General features: G+C 35.5%; 1 protein-coding gene across 2 annotated transcripts in view; it reads left to right on the top strand.

The window, feature by feature from the left end:
* Nucleotides 1-15863, top strand: part of rxfp2a (relaxin family peptide receptor 2a) — a 62607-nt gene extending 46744 nt beyond the window's left edge. For both annotated transcript variants that reach the window (XM_065260131.2, XM_065260138.1), the window contains 10 exons: nucleotides 770-844; nucleotides 5312-5383; nucleotides 6438-6509; nucleotides 6686-6757; nucleotides 8934-9005; nucleotides 9103-9174; nucleotides 9265-9494; nucleotides 12029-12439; nucleotides 12632-12850; nucleotides 14389-15863. In XM_065260131.2, coding sequence (XP_065116203.1) covers nucleotides 770-844; nucleotides 5312-5383; nucleotides 6438-6509; nucleotides 6686-6757; nucleotides 8934-9005; nucleotides 9103-9174; nucleotides 9265-9494; nucleotides 12029-12439; nucleotides 12632-12850; nucleotides 14389-14654 — 1561 coding nt within the window. In that variant the 3' untranslated portion in view covers nucleotides 14655-15863. The remainder of the gene's footprint in view (nucleotides 1-769; nucleotides 845-5311; nucleotides 5384-6437; nucleotides 6510-6685; nucleotides 6758-8933; nucleotides 9006-9102; nucleotides 9175-9264; nucleotides 9495-12028; nucleotides 12440-12631; nucleotides 12851-14388) is intronic.
* Nucleotides 15864-16777: the final 914 nt, after the last annotated feature.

The following is a 16777-nucleotide window of genomic DNA, read 5'->3' as shown; positions in this document are numbered from 1 at the left end:
AAATATTTTCTTCAGTTCACTGACTTTTCGATACCCTTAGTAGATGAAATGATGATGGTTGATCTCTGGAACTGTTTCTAGTGGCCTGGCTTCGGCTCTGTTTGCAATTTAGCCATTGCATGCAAAAGCTTGCCCGTGTTTGTATTTACAGAGCATTATTTATATGTTTCTGTATCAGTGCAGCACTCTGTTCTGAGTCCTGGAACGGTAGTATTTTAAAATTGAGGAGGGTAGGCACCCAACAAAATTTACTGTATGTAAAACAATTGTTCGTTCCGGTGTGTTTTTTAATGATCTTTTTAAAATTCTGTCTTGCGAATTAGTTATACAGGTGTCCGCCCGCATAACAAGCACTCCATTAATCTTGCATTTATGAGCGCGGATCAAATTGTTCTCTACATTTGCATAATAAGCTCATTTTGTATTACTTGTTTTTAAAGGTAATGTTCTGCTATTTGATGACTAAACACATGACCTTTTTTCAAAGCAGATTTTATCATTAATTTATTAGTTAGTTAATTAACATTAAGCACTCGTTTTTACAAGACCTAATTTAAAGCACAACATCTATTGCACTAATTATTGTCGTAAAAAGAGACACCTGTCATCCAGCACACGTCTAGTCTAGCAGAAAGCTTTTATGTTTCCCTCTGTGACCGATTCAGTCGCATCTGGAAACACTGTAGGGGTTTCTTTAAAGCTGTTGATGTAACAGTCTGCAGTGGATGCCATGTTGAAGTTTCAGGTTTAATTTTTTTGTTGATTTCAGATCTATGGTAAACACGACCTTGATGCGGTTGCCTGAATCGAGTCTTTGTCAGCACATGCCCGTGCTCAGCTGGCTGTAAGTACTTACGGGCCTTTTCTGTCTCGGAACTGTTTTACGAACACAAAAGTGGACATAAATCATACATATACTTTGCATTAGTATTGGTTTTGGTACAGTAGTTATACTTTTTCAAACATTTTTGTCAGATGAACTTGGCCCAAGTACACTTACTTAAAGAGACACTCCACTTTAAAAAAAAAAGGAATCCATCCGTTTTGGAATCCATTCAGCTGATCTATCGGTCTGGCCGTACCACTTTAAGCATAGCTTAGCACAATCCATTGAATCTGATTAGACCGTTAGCATTCTGCTAAAAAATAACCAAAGAGTTTCGATATTTTTCCTATTTAAAACTTGACTCTTCTGTAGTTACACTGTGTACTTTTAATTTTCTGTCGGTCTTAGTACACAATGTAACTACAGAAGAGTCAAGTTTTAAATAGGAAAAATATCAAAACTCTTTGGTTATTTAGAAAAATAAAATAAAAAGAGATTTTAAGACTCCTTTTAATACAGATAACATCTGTTTATTATTGGAACTTCTTTAGAATCTTCAGGTTAATTCAACTCTTGTTCAGTGGATCAAGGACTTCCTAAAAATGTTTGGTCTTTTAAGTCTAACAGTATTGTTATCAATACGGGGGTTCCACAGGGTTGTGTACTAGGCCCTTTATCTTTTCCATTCAGCTGATCTATGGGTCTGGCCGTACAACTTTTACTTTAGCTTAGCACAATCCATTGAATCTGATAAGAGCGTTAGCTTTCTGCTAAAAAATAACCAAAGAGTTTCGATATTTTTCCTATTTAAAACTTGACTCTTCTGTAGTTACACTGTGTACTTTTAAATTTCTGTCAGTCTTAGTACACAATGTAACTACAGAAGTGCCAAGTTTTAAATAGGAAAAATATCGAAACTCTTTGGTTATTTAGAAAAATAAAATAAAAAGAGATTTTACGACTTCTTTTAATACAGATAACATCTGTTTCTTATTACATTTTCTGTCGGTCTTAGTACACAATGTAACTACAGAAGAGATAAGTTTTAAATAGGAAAAATATCGAAAACTCTTTGGTTATTTTTTAGCGCGACGCTAATGGTCTAATCAGATTCAATGGATTATGCTAAGCTATGCTAAAAGTGGTAGCGCCAGACCCAGAGATCAGCTGAATGGATTCCAAAACGGTAAAAATCAAATGTTTAACTTTAGGGGAGCTGGAAATGAGCCTATTTTTAAAAAGTAGAGTGATTCTTTAAAGTACCTTCTGAGATTTTAAGAGTTTAACTTAAAAAACATTTATTTATCATCCAATTTAAAGTAAATATCATTAGTATTTTACATAGTTATTATTATTTTCTGTTATTGCATCTGGTAAGGTTTGCTGGTACAAACTGGTGCAGTCAGCTGTGTTACTTTCTGGGTGTGTTTATTTACATGTGTTTATACATGTGTCCATTAGTGTCAGACTCTGGTTTATCTAAGTAGGTCATTCTAATGTTAACAAGGTAAAAGAATCATTAAACTGAGTTGATGCTTCATGAGATCTTGATAAATCAACTGATACCCCATCAAAATCCTATCTAAATCCAGATGACATTATACAATATAAATATTGAAACCAACCAGAGATTTCCAAGTAAAACTATTCTCATAGACGCTTCAGCTGCAACAACATAAATAAACAGCATTTGTGACCCAAGCTTAACTTCTGGTAGACTTCCACAAAGAATCAATAACAACAGAGTCCTTCGGAGCAGATTATTTTAATAACAAGCCAAATAAATAACCAGTAAATTATCTAGTTTAAACTGAGGTAAGGTTACTGAGCAAAAAAATGTATACAATGTTAGCTACAGATCCTTAAATTCTTGCCGGGCTGCCAAATCCGCACAGCGATGGTATTTGTTCCAGAAGTCAGTTTAGTCTCAAGCCAGACTGATAAAAAATAAAATAAAGGTGCACAAAATGTACTTCACAGCGAAGCCAAAGAAAAAACATTTTTGGTTTCCAACAGAATAATTCAGTCAGAAGTTCTTTAAATAAATTTTTATTCCATTTCTTGCGTTTTTATAATCTAAAGAATCTTTTGTGAAAATGGTTCTATGTGGTTTTATTCAGGGTTCCTATGGGGTTTGGAACAGTATGAAATTTGATTTGAGCAGACTTGTGCACAATTCAGAATTGAATTGAGAATGACTCCTGAATTCCAATTCAGTTCTTGAATTTGAATTGAATTTGAATTAATGACAAAAAAAGGATCTAGAATTACTATTCGAATTTGAATTAAAGGAAGCAGAACTGCAATTCAATAGAAATTCAAAGAAATTCATATACAAATTATACAGTAAGTGAAGTGTTAAAAATGAAGCTTTCAGTATATGTCAGATATGATTGCATTACATATTCTATAAATTAAATTAGTTTGAACTCCTTGTACAGATTACATTAACAGGAAATGTTTTCCTCCAGCAATTAATGTTAAAAACTCTAGTCACGTAACAAATTATTAAGTTAGATTTTTTGTAATTGTAATTTTGTAGAACACGATGGAACATGACTTCATTTCCCAGAATGCTTTACTTTAGCGAAGTATTTAAAATGGTTGCCAAACAATTTTCCAGAGTATGAATGTATGAATGTATGTGAGATTGTTTCTTTTGTGTGACTGTGGAATTTCTTTGAATTGCCATGAATTTAATTCCACTTCCTGTCATTCCAATTCAAATTCAACTTCCTGTAGGGCGGAGTCAATTCAAATTCCAATTCATGAATTGAATGGAGGCCAATTCTGAATTGTGCACAAGCCTGGATTTGAGTAATTTCCAGGTCTGGAAAAGTATGGAATAAATAAATCAGAGTATGGAAAAATATTTACGTTTCCAGACTATTGTTCCTATTGCATTTTCTAATTATAAAATGAAGAATTTCTAAATATATATTATATATACAATCGTTTTTTTCATGGTGATTGGATCAGTCTACCAGCACTGACAAAAGATCATTTTTACACTTGATCGTATTAGTTTAGAATGACATGAGGGTAAGTTAAGGATAATTGAAATTTCATTTTTGAGTAAATTAATAACCCTTTAAAAAATTGTGACTGATTTAGCATTTTGTTCGTTTACTGAAAAAAATGATTCATTGAAATTAATCCATTTTTGTGGTTTTTTTAAGGTAAGTGGTTGCAATCAATTTATTTAAGCTACATTTAAACAAAAGTTTTATATTTTATTTTACTTTACTAATCTTTTTTGTTTAAATGTAGCTTAAACAAATTGATTGCAACCACTTACCTTAAAAAAATTAAGTTATTAAATTCAATGAATATTTTTTTTCAGTGTTGAGGTCACAAAAGGCAATATTTTGATATAGAATTTCTAATTTTTTTATTTATAATTAGCTTTTGTTTAAACAGACCTTTCAAGTTTGCTGTACCTAATAGCCAATTGATAGCATTGTGGGTAAGTGCGTTGCCATTCAGCTTTGTTGTGCTACGGGAGACCCGAGTTTGAGTCCTGGTTCATTCACTTTTCCCATCCCGCCCCCAAAATCACCAATACTTAATGTTAAGAATGTAACAGTTGGCAATTAAAATTTTTTTTTTTATCAGAACAAGTTAAATATGGTCAGAAAAATCTAGAAGTCTGGAAATTTGAGTCTGAAAATGTATGGAATTTTGAAATGAAAATTGTGTAGGAACCCTGTTTATTAAACGGTTCTATATAGAACCATTAAGCCAAAATTGATTCTTCTATGGCATCGTGAAGCACCTTTATGTGTAGTTCAGGTTACTTTATTTATACCCATAGGTAGACTTGTTACAAGCTACTATTTATGTACAACCAGCTATGTAGTTGGTTTGTTGCTAGTCCAGAGATGGTCTACCAGCATGCATCAACTAACGCCCACAAAAGACTAGCTAGTAGAAACCATGCAGCTCCAAAACACATAACATCTTAAGTTTCAGTCTTGATTGACTTACATCTAAAATCATCAAACAGTGCCCATATCTGAACAAGGGGTGTCATTTGTGTGTTTTTGAGCCATAATGAGCATTTTACATTCGGCATCTGTGAGGATTTCATTGCAGTAATTATACTCAGCTCACAGAGAGCTGGACAATGGACATCAACAGGGCCACCGCGATTTTAGATGTTTGGGAAACGGTGAGAAATCCTCGCTGTTGATTGACAATTTGCCATCTGCTTGTCTAGACTGGGAGTGCTGAGAGAAGGTCCACTTTATCAGCAGCACCAGCAGATTCATTTACTTATGTGTTAACAGAATGAACAATTCAAGCCAGAGGCTTTACGTATAAATCACAAAGATTATTAATATAGCTGTCATGTCCTTATAACTCTTGGTTAATTTATATTTGTTGTTGCAGGCAGGCGCTTTAAACAATCATGTCCTTGAAGTTAGTTTTGTATGTATTTCTTTAAATTTATTGCTGCTTTTTTTGGCCTGGGCCTCCTTACAGGGATTTTGCAGAGAACCACGTGGATTTGCTGAATTATTCCACTCTTACGACGTGTACCACGCTCACTGTGCTGTAAGTTTTTTTGTTGTTGCTTGTATTCATCCTCTGCCGCAATCCACTATAAAATCTGATTAGGTTTGTATATTGTACGGTCATAGATACGACGCTGCCAGCATTGTGTTTTTAAATGGCAACACGGTGGATTGATTTAATAGTCAATGTCTTGAAATGTTGTGCAGATGGTGATTTTGGATCTTTCATAAGATTTTTTTTAATGTCTAAAGGGAAATTCTTATTTGTATTTAGTCATCTGACTGTCTGTGTATCTGTATGTGTGTGTGTGTTTATTATCAGTGTGCTTGTAGAGAATGAAAGCAGGCAGATTATATGGAGAGCGGGGCTAGTTGTCACACTTTGACTTCAGTGAATATATTTTACTCCAATTTACTTTTGAAAGTCAGAGGCACATACTTTAAAGATTGGCTACAAAAAAGCAATTTGGAAAGATATTGCCTAGGAAAAACGGCTGTGGTTCACTAAACACATACCTGTATTAGATTTTGTGACAACATGCCCCTGTTGTCGACAATGTAACCTGTATTTAGCTTTATTTAAACAGTAAACAGTTATGAAGCACTAAATATTTCAAGTATGTAAATAATGCTAATTAACAAGTTTAAAAATACGTAAACTTATCCTATTCTTTCTAAGAATGCCTCTCTATTTGGTTCATTTGCGGCCTTTGTTCGGCCTCCTAAAGCTGAAAATGATATCAGAGCGTCTCACTGTGATGACAGAATGATTTTGTTCATGTCATTCCTGTCTTATGTGGACTGACTGTCGCCAAAAATCCCCCTCCGAACGCTTTCTCTTGACTCTATTAGTTTACTATTAACATCATGTTATTCACTGCTGTAAGAGATGTGGGGATGTGTCAGACATATCTTCAATCAGGCTTAGAGGGAGTGATGGGTGTCCCTGTAGATAGGGTCAGATTGTCCTTGCCAAAAAATAAGCTAGGAAATACAGCAAACATGGTAGGATTTAGATATTATCTGGTTATTTAAGGCTTTCCGCAGAACAGCAAACGAGTGATATTTGCTTTGTCCTCTCGTTTTTTCCACAGATCACTGCATGACAATAAAATCAAGGCTCTTCCAGAAAACATGTTTCATTCACTCGGATCTTTGGTTGAACTGTAAGTACCCCAGCACAAAATCTGAACAATGCATTAATGATGTTGTTATGTGAAAGTTATAACCATGTTTGTGTTCTTCGGTTACATCATCATTTGGATGCTAAAAAAAGTCTTTGTGTGCTCTTTCATTACACTCATCTGATTGTGTTATTAATTTTATCCTTTCTGTTTTGTAGAGATTTGTCTTGCAACAGAATCTCAGATCTTCCCAGAAACACTTTCAAGAGCTTAAAATCTCTGTTTAAACTGTGAGTTATGCTAATATCAGTTACTCAATTCATTTAAAATCATTTTAAACCACAATTTAAGCTACCTTAAACCAAAAACTACTAGCACATTGTTAAAGGGGACATTTCACAAGACGTTTTAAGATGTCAAATAAATCTTTGGTGTCCCCAGAGTACATATGTGAAGTTTAAACTCAAAATCCCATGTAGATAATTTATTATGACATGTTTAAATGGCAGTGCCGTGGTTGGATAGTGCAGATTAAGGGTGGTACTATCCCCTTCTGACATCACAAGGAGAGCCAAATTTCAGTGATGTATTTTTTCACATGCTTGCAGAGAATGCTTTACCAATACTAAGTTACTAGGTTGTTCTTTTTCACATTTTCTAGGTTGATAAAAGCACTGGGGACCCAATTATAGCACTTAAACATGGAAAAAGTCGGAATTTTATGACATGTTCCCTTTAAATATCTTGAAAATGTGTACTTACATCATCCCAGATGTTTTCAGCAATGTTTGAATCCACAGGGTTCTCCCCCTGTTCGTATGGGTCGCCTGTCAAGGGTGTCGTGTCCATGTTATCACCGGTTTCTGCCTTCACTGTGGTAGAAATCATAGATGTGTTTAACTTCATGCAGTGCTGTGCAGACTGATCTGCGTATGAGATCATAGTTTTCCGAGAGTGATCCAAAATCAAGTAGCTCTTGTTTTCATACATCGATCGATCTGCGCAGCTTCAAATGCAGAAGCAGATGCTATCCAATCTTACAGTTATAAAACTATTGCATCATTCATTAGCATGATTTGTAAAAGTCCCGACAGAACAGAAAGACCATCATTCCATGCTTCTTCATATGGCACCAAGCAACGATTTTGCTTTTGTATGACGACGTCTAGCGGCTAAAATGACATATTGTGCCTTTAAGTCATAGACTTAACCCATTGTTAAATATGGACGTGGTGTCCGTGACATCAACCATTGGTCTCTGAAGATAATTTTTGAAGCTTAAAGTAGGCGGTGCCTGCCGTCGCCATCTTGGCCGCGCATCATCGCGCATCACTCGCGAATGTCCGAAAATGGGTAAAGAGGTGGGACGCCTGTGAAGCTGAGGTGTCTGGTTGCTGAAACCATGCCCGCCTAGTTCGATTCTAGTGACCGAAGTGGCTGTTCACCCCTCACTCAAGTGGCCACGCCCTTAATTATGCAGAACTTTAAAGCTTAATATAATTTAAACGGAGGAGTTACAAAAAAATTCACCCTCCTCACAGTTGTCATGAAGAGCAAACCTAGCTATACAGACACAAAACTATTTTTGTACCATTGTAATATTTTGGGGGTCTATGGGAATTGACTCCCTTTTGGAGGCTGCCTCTAGCGGCCAGTCGATGAATTGCAGTTTAAGTCACTTCCGTATTTTCTTCAACAGAGAGATCGGATGTTATCCTTAGGTTTCTGAAGGGTGTTGTTTATGCCAAAAGTGGGTGGAGCCTGTCGTCACCATCTTGGCAAACGCGGCACCGCCTAACCGAAAATGGCCAAATAGGCGGAATGTGGGTACAGTTCTGCGGACAGCAGCGGCAATCCACCTATCACTCAAGTGGCCACGCCCTTAATTATGCAGAACTTTAAGGCTTAAAGGAGACATATCATGATAATCTGACGTTTTCTTTGTTTAAGTGCTACAGTAAAACTGGGTCCCCAGTGCTTGTATCATGCTAAAAAAAATTAAAAATGTGAAAAATTGGGATTTGACTTCACTTTGGAGCCAGCCTTTAGCTGCACGTCGATGAATTGCAGTTTAAGTCACTTCCGTGTTGGCTTCATCAGAGAGATCGGAAGGTTGCCCCTCGGTAGCACCCTAATCACAACATTTGGGGACGCACAGCCAACCTGGTCTTTTAGCAGTGTAGTTCATGCAAAAACGTAAGATTAGATGTTATTATTTACTTCTGTGTGCTATCATTTTTTCAGTGGCACACAAAGTAGTAATTTTTAAGAATTGTAATGCAGCTCAGGGGTTGTCAAGCTCAAATATCCCCTATGAATTGCTTTTGAATTAGGAGAATGCGTAACAGTCCTCCCTCTGTGTTCCACTGGAAAAATTTACCACACTGGGATTTAGTATAACATGATTGTGGATAAATTTCGACATAATGTAATTTCCGGACGAACCGTTTCTTCTTATGTTTGCAGGAACATCTCTCACAATCCATTACTCCACATTCACGCCAGTCATTTCGTTCACCTGGTCCAGCTTGAGTCCCTGTGAGTATTAACTTCATTACCTACCCTTTCAACAATGTCTCTTAAGGATGTTTTAGTAGGTGTCGTATGAAATATAACATCAATTCGTGTTTAACAGAAGTCTGGAGGGCATTGAAATACCAGACATTCAGACCAAGATGTTTCTTCCAATGGGGAACCTGTCCCACATGTATGTACTTTTCATTGTGTGGTCTGGTTATAAGTCTGCATAAACAGTACATTTTTGTAGGTGGTAATCTGTTGCAATTTTGCCTTTTAGATATTTTAAGGATTTTCAGTACTGTTCCTATGCCCCACATGTTCGGAAATGTAAACCTAACACGGATGGAATTTCCTCTGTGGAAGACCTGCTCGCCAGCCTGGTCCTGCGCGTGTCCGTGTGGGTGATGGCATTCATCACCTGTTTTGGGAATATCTTCGTTATCGGCATGCGCTCGTTCATTAGAGCAGAGAACAACCTGCATGCGGCCTGCATCAAAGTCCTGTGTTGTAAGTTAACCGCTAACAAACCCACACACAGATGAAAACACTCAAATAAGACTGTCATATATCAGTAACACTCTCATAAAAGTCCATATGGTCGAAATGGAAATTGCTCCAAAAAAGTTTGGCCAGACGTGCTGCAGCAGGAACAAAACAGGGATTTTCCTGGAGAGAAATACACAGTATTGTTAATGCCTTCTTGAATGGAGGTATTAGCCAAAAAAGCAATAACAATAGGTGGGGGGATTTATCTGCATAATAATAGCTTTCATGTCTGTGTATATCTTTTTTGTGTGTGTGTGTTTGTGCATGTGTGTTTGATTGATTGTTAGTTCCTGTGTGTATATCTATAATCTTATTAGTAGTGTAGCAGTTCTTTAAATATGAATATTATTATATTTTTCATATTTTTTGTTTTGTTTAATTTATTTAATGGAGAAAGTTACAAGCTGTTCCACAGCTCTATCACTTCCTGATGTACCGAACAATAACACATCTACTAATACTTCAGTAAATCTATCACAGATGTATTTTCATCTGGACATCAAGATGAGCGGATGGATAGATGGCTGATGTTAGGTTTTAATTGCATAAAAAAGTGTCGCCCATTCACAAACAAACCCATGGGCAATTTAGGCAACTTTTTTTTTAGAGTTTACATCTGCTAAAAATGTGATTTCAGGCCTCTTTCTTTTATTTTCATTTTAACTTTGCAAGAAAACATATCCAATAATTTTAAAATTTTGTCTCTTACACAATCTTCGGCCTTACCATTTTTTTTATTAAAATTTTGTTGAAAAACTATCTTAATTGTATTTTTATCAAATCATTTTGTTGTGGCAAAAACAAAGTAATATGCTACTTAGAAATGAAAAACTATATCTTGTCTGGCGAGACAAAAATGTGTATGTTGGCAAAGCCTTGTGTGAAGGTTTAATATGCTTTACATCAGTGGTTCTCAAACATTTACGGCCTGCGCCCCCCCCAGCCCCCCCCCCCCCCCCCTCCGTGTACGTTGCAAAATTTATGACATTTATGACATAACATTTTAATTAAACAAAACATATTAAATTAGACAACGTATTACTTTTGGTTATATTATTACATATTTGTGTAATAACTTCTATGTACTTCATTGTATTAAAAATTTGGCTTTCTTAGTAGTTGGAAAAATACTGTTAAATGTTGAGCTGCACTGCTCGGTTAAAATCTTTTTAAATGTCAGACCAACTTCCCTGCAATCAAGATTTCTGTTATCAGCCGATCTCGCGGTTCACATTTCGGTGTCTCTGGCTGAACTTTCACGAATGTCCATGATGTTCCACGAAGATGTTGCTCCGAAGTCCAAATTTTCTGGTGTCCAGATATTGTGCAGAGCTGGAACAAGAGGGCGACCTCAATATATTTGATTAAACCTTAGGAAGAATGATATTTTTATATATTTTTTCCAGAAACAAATCCCCGTCTCATAAGCCTTTGTGACAGATGGAGAACTCTCGAGTTTCACTCTGACTATTTGGACAACAAGAAAATAAGCAGCTGTCAGATATTTCACATCACCAATGACAAAAAAAAGCCTGAAACAAACTGGCAAGCAATTTCACACAGCAGACACTTCTGGTCAAACCGTGTCCTTGTTTTTATGTAGGTAATAAGGAAGTGTAGCTAAGGTAGTCACTTTCATTTTATATCAAGTTAATTGCGAACTGAGGATATAATAATAACCAACATGTTTCAACCTGCTATAAAAATCAGGAACAGCAATCCTGCCGTAGTACGGACATCAACATTGCTTTCTTTGTGATGTTTTTGTTTGATAACACTGTTTTTATAACTAGATGAGCCACTTTAATTTAGTGTTATACCATTTCAGAAAAAAGGTACAAAAGTTGTTACTGGGACGGTGCGTTTTAAAAAGGTCATCTTTTATAGTGTAAGTATATAAGGCACTTTAATGCAGTTTTAATTTAGAATAAAAGTACAAAAAATTTTACTGGGTCAGTTTGTACCATTTTGGTACAGATATGTACTTTTGAGGTACTGTAGCAGTAGGCTACACTCCAAAAAATGGAGCCTTTGGTCAAAATGGGACGAGCCCAGCAGTTGGGTTGAATTAACCCAGAAAATTTTTAATATTTGACCTTACAATGGGTTAAACAACCAAGCATTTTGGGTTGAAACAACTCAGCGTAGGCTGAATTACAACCCAAGGGCTGGGTTCGTCCCTTTTTGACCCAACGCTGGGTTGAATATAACGCAGAGTGTACTGTATGTACCTGTACCAATATTCACATTTTGAGTACAAAAGTGTACTTTTTGAAAAGGTACCGCCCCAGTGACATATTTTTGTCGAGAGTGAGTTTTACAAGAAAGACTTTGAACAGTTAATCTGTATTGGAGAGGAAAAATACAAAGTAATACTTTAAAAATCTGTAATTTTCTTCCTGCCACATTTCATAAATTTACTTTCATCCATATTAAACATTGTATCACATCATTATCACTGTTTTGATGATTTTGCTTTGTTGAATGTTTTTCAGTTGCAGACTGTCTGATGGGAGTCTATCTGTTTTTCCTCGGAGTGTTTGATGTGAAATTTCGGGGGGAATACAACCGCAACGCTCTGATCTGGATGGACAGCGTAGAATGTCGAACCATTGGCTTTCTTGCTATGCTTTCCTCTGAAGTATCAGTTCTCCTTCTTACTTACCTAACACTAGAAAAATTCCTAGTCATCGTTTTCCCATTTATCCATCTGAGGCCCGGAAAACTACAAACAGGGCTGGTCCTGTCCTTCATCTGGATTCTGGGATTTGTAATAGCAGCAGTACCCTTGCTAAACGAAGACCTCTTTGGGAACTATTACGGGCGAAATGGAGTTTGTTTCCCTCTGCACTCTGATAGGCTGGAAAAACCCACAGCCAAAGCATACTCCACAGGGATATTTCTGGGTTTGATAAATTACAGTCTTTTTACCCATTTGATTTTAATAACGTGTTTAATTTAATTCAGTATTGTTTGTCTCACTGACATAGTTTTATAATAATACAAATGCATTAAGTACACTGTAATAGAAATCTGATGTAACAACGTTTAATCTGTTTGATGCTTATCCTGAAATACATGTCATTATGTATTCACAGGTCTTAATCTGGTGGCATTCTTGGTGATTGTAGTTTCGTATTCCAGCATGTTCTGTTCCATTTATAAAACAGGCATCAATGCCACAGATGTGCGCAGCCGGCTGCACAAAGACGTGGCCGTGGCCAACCGCTTTTTCTTCATTGTGTTCTCTGACGCTCTCTGCTGGATACCCATATTTTTGGTGAAAACACTCTCACTGCTAAAAGTTGAGATTCCAGGTATGCATGTTTGTCTGCAGCATTGGATCTGTTTTTCTAAATTATTTTGTTTTATATATTTGTGTCATACTGTATTTATGGCATAAGGGTTAACACTGACATGGCATGCCATGTGCATTAAGAATCTTTTCATTTCAACAGTAAAAAAGTCTTATAAATTGTCTTCATGAGGCTCTATACTGTATATTGTTGTTGCTTATCTTTTATTTACATATTGTGATTTGGAAAGCTGTTGTAGTATTTGAGCTCTATAGTTGTGAAAATGCAAATAAAGCAAAACAGGTTTTGGCTTCAAATACATTTACATTGGATAAGTTTTTATCCAACACTGAAATAAATTATTCATTCAATTTACTCAATTTTTAAAGGTAAGTGGTTGCAATCAATTTATTTAAATACATTTAAATAAAATTGTAAAAAAATAAATAAAACACTTTTGTTTAAATGTAGCTTAAATAAATTGATTGCAACCACTTACCTTAAAAAAATTTAGTAAATTGAATGAATAATTTTTTAATCAGTGAAAGCGACTTACATTGCATAACAAGATATACACTGAAACAAAAAGATTCATTTAATTTAGTCAATTTTTTTAAGGTAAGTGGTTGCAATCAATTTATTTAAGCTACATTTAAACAAAACTTTTTATATTCTTTACCTTTTTTGTTTAAATGTATTTTGAATAAATTAATTGGAACCACTTACCTTAAAAAATTGAGTAAATTTAATGAATCTTTTTTTCAGTGAAAGTTACATTGCATTACAATGTGTACACAGAAAAAAAAAATGATTCATTCAATTTACTCAAATTTTTAAGGTAAGTGGTCACAATACATTTATTCAAGATACATTTAAACAAAAAAATGAAAAGAATATAAAAACTTTTGTTTAAATGTAGCTTAAATAAATTGATTGCAACCACTTACCTTAAAAAAAATTGAGTAAATTGACTTAATATTATTTTTTTCAGTGAAAGCGACTTACATTGCATTGCGAGGTATACACAGAAAAAATGATTCATTCAATTTACTCAAAATTTTAAGGTAAGTGGTCGCAATCCATTTATTTAAGCTACATTTAAACAAAAAAATTGCAAAACAAAACTAAAAACTTTTGTTAAAAACAAACTGATTGCAACCACTTACCTTTAAAAAAATTGAGTTAATTGAATGAATCATTTTTTTCAGTGACATTTAATGAGTATATATAGTTGTTTGAATATATTTTATGGTATCTAATGGTTGACATTCAGGTTCACAAATCTAAATAAACAATGCACAAGCAATGGAAAATGTCTCCTTTGTTTATGGTAAAATAAAACTCATGGTTCTACACTGAACTCATTAACCTATACCTATTGTATATATGGGGATCAAATACAAATGTTGATTTATTAACTCCGACTCAGATTCCTAAAAATGCTTTGTACTGTGCGCCTACACCATTTACAAATACTGTCTAGATACAATGGACAGGTTTTATTTTACTTCCAGGAAAAATTTTCTTCTGTCTTCATCCATGCTTTTTTATTTATGCAGGAACAATAAACTCATGGGTGGTGATTTTTATTCTACCCATCAACAGTGCCCTGAACCCCATCCTTTACACCCTGACCACCAGTTTCTTCAGAGAGCAGGTGGAGGTTCTCCTTTGCCGGTGGCAGCGTCGTTCTGCATCTAAGAAGGACCGTAAGAGCCTCACCAGCTCCACTATCTACATGGAGACCTCTCGTAATCCAGAATACCCAGCAAAAATTACCATGCCACGACCGTCTTTGGCAGATATGGATAACCAGTACGGGTGAACGAGCTAATGCTTATAGAGCATCATAGTGTAGGCCTGTCATAATCATTATTTTTATTCGGAACAGTGGATGGTGGCTTTTTCTGGAAAAAACTGAGAAGGATGCCCTGCATTTGGGTTCCAATATGGAATGCTGCTTCTTTTAGACATATGACTCTAGCTACTTTGCTAGACTTAAACTTTTGGACCCCTCCAGCATTTTCATGTCTGGTCCACAGGTCTGAAGTTGGGCTTGTTCTTCATCTCAAAAGTTTGAAGAAGAAAAGCAACGGCTACAAAAACAAGGCACAACACTCACAGTAAAGTAGCGCACATCTGTGAGGGATCAAAAGAATTAAAACAGTGTTGTTTATAAAAGAAAAGACATTTATTTTTTATTGAGTTTTGCAATGTAAAGCAAAGGGATTTTATCCTAGCCCTGTCATTTTTAGTATTTATCACAGAAATACACAGTAATGGAATCTCATGGGTATGTTTTTAATTCAACAAATAGATTGCCCATGAGACTCTCTTTTGGGCTTTGGTACTGACATTCTCATTTAATAGTTGGATGTTATTGACAATCCTCTTTAAAACAGAAAAAAACAGAAGCATGCAATCGAGAAAAAGAGGTACATATCATTTAGATTTAATTGTATAAGATAAAACTACAATGTTTTTATTTTTTGTTTGTTGTTTGTCATTTTTTACAATAATGCAAAAGCATTTTATTTTTGTATTTATGTATGTATGTATTTATAAGTTCAATCTAAAGATATATAAACTCAAAAGTCAAGCATAAATATGTAAGGAAATTCATAGGATGTGTCAAATTATTGCCTTGGACTTATGGCCATGAGTGTCGTTGCACATAATTTATAATTCATCATAAACGACCACGTATCCCATAAGTTAGCTCACATTTTTTGTGTTTGTGTGTTTTTTCTTGAGGGTTATGTGTGTCACATATATGGTGTATATAAACATAAAGGTAAGAAATGTAGCACATTGTATGCTAGATAAACAATATTTAGCATTACCCAAAGATAAATGTACGTTCTGATCGTCAGATTTAATTTGTACTACACGATAAAATATAGGCTGATGTCAGTTACAGTAGTTTCAGTAACATTTCAGACCGGATTAGGGAAAAAAATCCTATTTGAAGAGTCAGAGTGTTTGATGAGAGAGTGTTTTTGAACGAAAAATCCATTAAACACGATACATTTGTCGCCTTTGTCTCGGTTGTTTGCTACATGCACCTGTCAGTATTCAGCAGCATCCTTACAAGCGCTCCAGAAACCAATGGATGGAGGGGAACAGACGGACGTGAGCCCCAGCCAATCAGGGATCTCCGTTTCTCTCGTCTGGTAAATATCTTCGCTGTGATTGGTCGCTAAGGGTGGAGCCGCACCATCCTCAGCGGTTGTCTTTTCTGGCTGTCGATGAGCGAAGACACGAGACCGATGAAGTGAAAATACCACAATTCACCGACGGCGTTTGGATGAAGAAATGAACATATAAACTACCGAAGAGATAAATACGCAAGGTATGGTATTGATTTTTTTTACGATATACAATTTAATCCTCTTTCCATCCCCGCGCGGGTTTGTTCGCTAAGCCGTTTTTTAAATTAACGGTGAACCTTTGTGAGGAGGGCCAGGCTACCAACACAGATTGTGTTTGTATAGCTTGTGATAACATACACAAAATAAAACATATTTCGGCTTTAGATGGTCCCTTATCGATAGAAGAGATATTTTGAGGTGTCTAAATGGTTGACATCGACGCTCGAAGTTACATATCTGAATAAATATGCTCTGTGATAGAGAATGGTGTTTCTCATTTGATTATGGAAACAATGTAACTCCATTGGTTGTACATCATAAGCCAGTAACCTGTCTGTTGTATCTTAACAGCAATAATGGGCATCACAGAGGTGTGTAGATTTATAGACTCAGAATCACATTCCCAAAAATGCTGTTACAATGCTGTCTAGATACAAAATATAGTTTTTGGGACACGGCACGAAAAAAGAGCATCACTGTCAAGTTTGCGTCATTTGTTTTTATTTTACATGATAGGATTTTCTGTCATTTCTGGCAATAATGGCATTCTTTTTTTTAAATCTAAGATTTTATTTGT

The sequence above is a fragment of the Paramisgurnus dabryanus genome, chromosome 10 (genome assembly GCF_030506205.2).
Source record: "Paramisgurnus dabryanus chromosome 10, PD_genome_1.1, whole genome shotgun sequence".
Lineage (NCBI taxonomy): Eukaryota > Metazoa > Chordata > Actinopteri > Cypriniformes > Cobitidae > Paramisgurnus > Paramisgurnus dabryanus.
The sequence above is the reverse complement of the archived record's forward strand: the minus strand, read 5'-3'. Positions and strand labels throughout refer to the sequence as shown.